The following is a 7,376-nucleotide window of genomic DNA, read 5'->3' as shown; positions in this document are numbered from 1 at the left end:
ACCATTCCTCAAGCCCCGCCCCCTCCCCATTCCCACCCTCCCATTGGCCACCCCCCTCCTCCCGCCTCCCCTTCTCATTGGCTCCCCTTTCCCCGCACTCCCTCCCCCATTGGTCGCACCCCCCGCCCATCCGCTGTCTCCCCGCCCTGCCATTGGCGGCGGCGCGTGGGCGGGGCGTTGCCAGGTTACAAAGGGCGGGCGCGGCCGGGCCGGGCCCAGATGGGCGAGCGCGGGGGCAGCGCGGGGGCCGCGGCCCCGGGCGGCGACAGCAGCGGAGCGCCGAGCCCCGCCGGGGGCAATGGGGGCACCCGCAGGCGCCGGGGGGCACCCCAAAAACCCGAACCCTCTTCCGCACACGGAGACAGCGCCGATGACCTCGCCGGAGACTTCAGGTAACGGGGCCCGCCCGGAGCGGGAAATGGGATCCTTGCCCTCAGGGCGGCAGCGGCAGCCGTGAGGGGCCGTGAGGGAGGCGCTTCCCCTCAGGGGGGGAGAGGAGATTGGGGAGCCCCACTCGGTGTGGGGGCGGTCGGGACCCACCTCAGGTGGGCTTGGGACACTCGGGACCCTCAGGGAGCCCCCTCAGGTGGCCCTGGGACCCTCCAGGACCCTCAGGGATCTCCCTCAGGTGGCCTTGGGACCCTCCGGGACCCCCCTCGTGTTTTGAGGGGACACTCGGGACCCTCAGGGATCCCCTCTAAGGTGGCATTGGGACCTTCCGGGACCCTCAGGGACTCCCTCAGGTTCTGAGGGGACACTCGGGACCCTCAGGGACCCCTCTGAGGTGGCCTTGGGACCCTCCGGGACCCCCCTCAGGTGGGCTTGGGACACTCGGGACCCTCAGGGACCCCTCCTCAGGTGGCCCTGGGACCCTCAGGGATCCCCCTCACTTTCTGAGGGGACACCCGGGACCCTCTGGGACCCCCCCTCAGACAGGGAGGGACACTCGGGACCCCCCTCAGGATGGGAGGGGACACTCGGGACCCCCACTCAGGTTCTGAGGGGACACTCGGGACCCCTCTGAGGTGGCCTTGGGACCCTCCGGGACTCCCCTCAGGGTGGGAGAGGACATTGGGGACCCCCCCTCAGGTTCTGAAGGGACACTCGGGACCCCCCCTCAGGTGGGGTTGGGACCCTCCGGGTGGGACCGGTCACTCAGGACCCCCCCCTCAGGTGGCCTTAGGGACCCCCCCTCAGCTGGCACTGGTAATTTGGGACGCCCCCCCCCCCCCCTTGCTTTGGGGACACTCGGGACCCCCCCCTTGCTTTGGACCTGGGACCTTTTGGGACCCTCCCTCAGCTGGGACCCGGACCCCCCCCCAGGGACACTCAGGGACATTGGAGACCCCTCCCCATGTGCTGGGACCCCTCTGGGGACACCCCAGGGACACTGGAGACCCCTCCCCATGTGCTGGGACCCCTCTGGTGACATTGGGGACCCTCCCAGACCACCTCTGGGGACACTGGGGACCCCCCAGGGACACTGGAGACCCCTCCCCATATGTTGGGACCCCTCTGGTGACATTGGGGACACCCCCAGACCCCCTCTGGGGACACTGGGGACCCCCCAGGACCCCCGGCCCTGTTCCTCTGGTATCCTGGGTGTCCCTAGGGGTCCTGGTGTCCCTCTGTCCCCCCCTTTTCCTGAATGTCCCTGTCCCCCCAGTGTCCCCCCGGTGTCCCTTGTACCCCCTTTTCTGGGTGTCCCTGTCCACCCAGTGTACCCCAATGTCCCCCTGTCCCCCACTTTCTGGGTGTCCCTGTCCACCCAGTGTACCCCCAATGTCCCCCTGTCCCCCCGTTTTCTGGGTGTCCCTGTCCCCCAGTGTCCCCTGTCCCCCCCTTTTCATGGGTGTCCCTGTCCCCCCTTTCCTGAATGTCCCTGTCCCCCCAATGTCCCCCGGTGTCCCCCCCTTTTCTGAATGTCCCTGTCCCCCCAATGTCCCCTTGTACCCCGTTTCCTGGGTGTCCCTGTCCCCCCAGTGTCCCCCTGTCCCCCCAATGTCCCCCTGTCCCCCCGTTTCCTGAATGTCCCTGTCCCCCCAATGTCCCCCTGTCCCCCCCTTTTCTGGGTGTCCCTGTCCCCCCAATGTCCCCCTGTCCCCCCTTTTCCTGAATGTCCCTGTCCCCCCAATGTCCCCCTGTCCCCCCCTTTTCCTGAATGTCTCTGTCCCCCCAGTGTCCCCCTGTCCCCCCCTTTCCTGAATGTCCCTGTCCCCCCTTTTCCCCCCAGTGTCCCCCCAATGTCCCCCTGTCCCCTCAATGCCCCCCCCCGTTTTCTGGGTGTCCCTGTCCCCCCTTTTCCCCCCCATTCCTGTCCCCGTGTCCCTCCCCCGCTGTCCCCGGGGTGCCCCGTGTCCCCGTGTCCCCGTGTCCCTCGGCCCGGTGCCCCCTGTCCCGGTGCCCCCTCGGTGTCCCCGGGGCGATGTCCCAACCCTGCCCCGCCACTCCCGGTTGCGACACCGGCACCGCTGCGGGGCGGCCGGGCCGTGCTGTGCCGTGCCGTGCTGTGCCGTGCCACCCCCGTGTCCCGTCCGTGTCACCCCCGTGTCACCCCCGTGTCCCTGTGAGCCCCCCCGTGTCACCCCCGTGTCACCCTACCAGGGGCTTCCTTGGGGTTTGGGGGAGCCCTTTTGGGGGACCTGGGGGTCCCTCTGTCCCCTGTCCCTGTTTGGGGTCCCCAAGGGGGTCCCACTGTCACTTGGGGGGTCCCATTGTCCCCTGTCCCTTATTTGGGGTCCCTCTGTCCCCTGTCCCTGGTTTGGGGTCCCCAAGGGGGTCCCACTGTCCCCTGTCCCTGGTTTGGGGTCCCTCTGTCACTGTTCCTGATTTAGGGTCCCCAAGGGGTCCCACTGTCCCTGTCCCTGTTTGGGGTCCCCAAAGGGGTCCCACTGTCCCTTGTCCCTTATTTGGGGTCCCCAAGGGGGTCCCACTTTCCCTATCCGTTCTTAGGGGTCCCCAAGGGGTCCCTCTGTCCCCTGTCCCTTATTTGGGGTCCCTCTGTTATTTAAGGGGGTCCCACTGTCCTCTCTCCCTATTTGGGGTCCCCAAGGGGGTCCCACTGTCCCTGTCCCCTTGTTTAGGGTCCCTCTGTCCCCTGTCCCTGGTTTGGGGTTCCTCTGTCACTTGTTCCTGATTTAGGGTCCCTAAAGGGGGTCCCACTGTTCCTGTCCCTGTTTGGGGTCCCTCTGTCACCTGTCCCTGGTTTGGGGTCCCCAGGGTGGTTCCCAGTGTCCCTTTTCCCTGTTTGGGGTCCCCAAGGGGGTCCCACTGTCCCCTGTCCCTGGTTTGGGGTCCCTCTGTCCCTTGTCCCTGTTTTGGGGTTCCTCTGTCCCTTGTTCCTGATTTAGGGTCCCTAAAGGGGTCCCACTGTCCCCTGTCCCTTATTTGGGGTCCCCAAGGGGGTCCCACTGTCCCTTGTCCCTTATTTGGGGTCCCCAGGGTGGTTCCCACTGTCCCCTGTCCCTGGTTTGGGGTCCCTCTGTCACTTGGGGGGTCCCACTGTCCCCTGTCCCTAATTTAGGGTCCCACTGTCCCCTGTCCCTATTTGGGGTCCCCAAGGGGGTCCCACTGTCCCCTATCCCTTATTTGGGGTCCCACTGTCATTTGTGGGGGGTTCCCATTGTCCCCTGTCCCTAATTTAGGGTCCCCAAGGGGGTCCCACTGTCCCCTGTCCCTGGTTTGGGGTCCCCGAAGGGATCACCCCCAAGTGGCCCAATCCAGGAACCCCAAAATCCCCTCAGGGTCACCCCAAAATCCCATCAGGGTCACCCCAAACCCATCAGTGTCACCCCAAAGTCACTCAGGGTCACCCCAAACCCATCAGTGTCACCCCAAACCCACTCAGTGTCACCCCAAACCCACTCAATGTCACCCCAAATCCATCAATGCCACCCCAAAATCCCCTCAGGGTCACCCCAAAGTCACTCAGTGTCACCCCAAACCCATCAGTGTCACCCCAAACCCATCAGGGTCACCCCAAAGTCACTCAGTGTCACCCCAAACCCATCAGTGTCACCCCAAACCCATCAGTGTCACCCCAAAGTCACTCAGTGTCACCCCAAAATCCCATCAGGGTCACCCCAAACCCATCAGTGTCACCCCAAACCCATCAGTGTCACCCCAAACCCATCAGGGTCACCCCAAACTCACTCAGTGTCACCCCAAACCCACTCAGGGTCACCCCAAACCCATCAGTGTCACCCCAAACCCATCAGAGTCACCCCAAACCCATCAGGGTCACCCCAAAGTCCCTCAGTGTCACCCCAAACCCATCAGGGTCACCCCAAAATCGCTCAGTGTCACCCCGGTGCCACCCCCGCCCCCCCCGTGCTGTCCCTGACCCCTGTCCCTCCCCAATCAGCCCTAATTAGCGCTAATTAGCCCTGATCACCCCGTATCTTATCAAAGGGGGGGGACTCTGGACCCGGAGCTGGCAGTGCCAGCGCCCTGGCACTTCCTGTGTCACCCCTGTCCCCTCCTGTGTCACCTCTGTCCCCTCCTGTGTCACCCCTGTCCCCTCTGTCCCCTCCTGGGGGTGTCCCCAGGGGTTGGGGTGTCCCCTCCCCACCCAGGGCCCCCCAAAAATCATCCCCAGGAGGGTCCTGTCCCTGTGGGTCCCCTCCTGTGTCACCTCTGTCACCTCTGTGTCACCCCCTGTGTGTCCCCCACCCCTGGGACAGTTTTGGGGTGTCCCCGCCGTGTCCCCAAAGTGTCTCCTGTGTCCCCTCCTGTGTCACCTTTGTCACTTTTGTGTCCCCTCTGTCACTCCTGTGTCACCCCTGTCACCCCCAGGGATGTCCCCAAGCTTTGGGGACCCTCCTGTGTCCCCTCCTGTGTCCCCTCCTGTGTCCCCTCTGTCACTTCTGTGTCACCCCTGTCACCCCCTGTGTGTCCCCCACCCCGGGACAGTTTTGGGGTGTCCCCAAAGTGTCCCCTCGGTGTCCCCTCGGTGTCCCCAGGTGCCACAAGGTGCAGGAGTCGCTGCTCAGCTCGGCCAGCGGCTACAGCAACTACCGGGGGGTGCTCAACTGGTGCGTCGTGATGCTGGTGAGTCGCGACATCCCCTTCCTGTCGCGATAGTCCCCCCTTCTGCCGCGACATGCCCTTCCTGTCGCGATAGTCCCCCCTCCTGCCGCGATATCCCCCCGGTGTCGCCGCCGCAGCCCCGCTCAGATCGCGGCGGCGACTTCCGGGTGGGTGGGCGTGGTCGCAGTGACGTCACGCGGTGGGCGGGGCTTAGCCGGGTCGTCGCGATGGTAGTGGGGGGGTTGGGGGGAAAGGGGGCGGGGACACTGAGGGGACACTGAGGGGACACTGGGGGGACATTGGGGACAATGGGGACACTGAAGGGACATTGGGGGGACATTTGGGGTTGGGACATTGGGGACACTGAGGGGACACTGAGGTGACATTGACGGGACATTGGGGGTTGGGGACACTGAAGGGACATTGGGGACATTGGGGGGACACTGAGGGGACATTGGGGTTTGGGGACATTGGGGACATGAGGGGACATTGGGGACATTGGTCTGACATTGGGGGGACATTGGGGTGACACTGGGGTGACACTGGGGGACATTGGGTGACACTGGGGGACATTGGGGGGACATTGGGGTGACATTGGGGTGACACTGGGGTGACATTGGTGTGACACTGGGGTGACATTGGGGACATTGAGGGGACATTGGGGTGACACTGGGGGACATTGGGGGACATTGGGGTGACATTGGGGGACATTGGGGTGACATTGGGTGACATTGGGGTGACATTGGGGGACATTGAGGGGACATTGGGGGACATTGGGGTGACACTGGGAGACATTGGGGTGACACTGGGGTGACATTGGGGGACATTGGGGTGACACTGGGGTGACACTGGGGTGACACTGAGGTGACACTGAGGTCCCCAATGAGTGTCTGGAGTGCCCGTGGTGGCACTGAGGTGGCACCGATGTCCCTGTCACTGTCCCCGCAGTGTCATCGAGCTCCTGTCCCCTCACGGTGGCACCGCTGTCACTGTCACTGTCCCCGCAGTGTCCCCTCATGGTGGCACCGCTGTCCCCGCAGTGTCACCGCTGTCCCTGTCCCCTCACGGTGCCCTTTGTCACCGCTGACTCACCCGGTGCCACCACCCAGTGCCACCGCCCCGGGTGACACAACAGCCCCGGGGTGGCACCGGGGGGGTTGGGGACACCTGGGTCACCTCGGTGTCACCTCAGTGTCCTCAATGTCCCCAATGTCCCCTCAATGTCACCTCAGTGTCCCCTCAGTGTCCCCTCAGTGTCCCCAAGGTCCCCTGGGTGTCCCCAATGTCCCCTCAATGTCACCTCAGTGTCCCCTCAGTGTCCCCTCAGTGTCCCCAATGTCCCCCCAATGTCCCCTCAGTGTCTCCTCAATGTCCCTGATGCTCCCATTGTCCCCAATGATGTCCCCAATGTCCCCTCAATGTCACCTCAGTGTCCCCTCAGTGTCCCCTCAGTGTCCCCAATGTCCCCAATCCCTCCAATGTCCCCTCAGTGTCCTCAATGTCTCTGATGCTCCCATTGTCCCCAATGTCCCCCCAATGTCCCCCCAATCTCCCCTGAATGTCCCCCCAGTGTCCCCAATGTCCCCTCAGTGTCCCCTCAGTGTCCCCATGTGCGCCAATGTCCCCTCAGTGTCCCCTCAGTGTCCCCAGTGTCCCCAATGTCCCCTCAGTGTCCCCTCAGTGTCCCCACTGTCTCCAATGTCCCCCAATGTCCCCCAGTGTCCCTCAATGTCCCCACTGTCCCCCACTGTCCCCAGTGTCCCCACTGTCCCCAATGTCCCCAATGTCCCCTCAGTGTCCCCACTGTCCCCAGTGTCCCCAGTGTCCCCGATGTCCCCTCAGTGTCCCCAATGTCCCCTCAGTGTCCCCACTGTCCCCAGTGTCCCCTCAATGTCCCCTCAATATCCCAAATGTCCCCTCAATGTCCCCACTGTCCCCTCAGTGTCCCCATTGTCCCCAATGTCCCCTTTGCCCTCAATGTCCCCACTGTCCCCACTGTCCCCACTGTCCCCTCAGTGTCCCCAGTGTCCCCACTGTCCCCAATGTCCCCAATATCCCCTTTGCCCTCAATGTCCCCACTGTCCCCAATGTCCCCTCAGTGTCCCCTCACTGTCCTCAATGTCCCCGCTGTCCCCTCAATGTCCCCAATGTCCCCCACTGTCCCCTCAGTGTCCCCATTGCCCCCACTGTCCCCAATGTCCCCAATGTCCCCTCACTGTCCCCATTGCCCCCACTGTCCCCACTGTCCCCCCAATGTCCCCCCACTGTCCCCAGTGTCCCCTCAGTGTCCCCAACATCCCAAATGTCCCCAGTGTCCCCACTGTCCCGCTGTCCCCTCAGTGTCCCCG

General features: G+C 64.2%; 1 protein-coding gene across 1 annotated transcript; it reads left to right on the top strand.

Annotated features, from left to right (window-relative positions):
* Positions 1–208: 208 nt before the first annotated feature.
* On the top strand, positions 209–5,049 carry LOC135442097 (diacylglycerol O-acyltransferase 1-like; the record flags this gene model as incomplete). The annotated part of the gene is made up of 2 exons (XM_064701644.1): positions 209–392; positions 4,962–5,049. Coding segments are annotated over exons 1-2 (261 nt in total), but the record flags the coding sequence as incomplete, so codon positions are not given.
* Positions 5,050–7,376: the final 2,327 nt, after the last annotated feature.

Source organism: Zonotrichia leucophrys, unplaced genomic scaffold (assembly GCF_028769735.1).
Source record: "Zonotrichia leucophrys gambelii isolate GWCS_2022_RI unplaced genomic scaffold, RI_Zleu_2.0 Scaffold_1080_16264, whole genome shotgun sequence".
Classification (NCBI taxonomy): Eukaryota; Metazoa; Chordata; class Aves; order Passeriformes; family Passerellidae; genus Zonotrichia; species Zonotrichia leucophrys.
The sequence above is the reverse complement of the archived record's forward strand: the minus strand, read 5'-3'. Positions and strand labels throughout refer to the sequence as shown.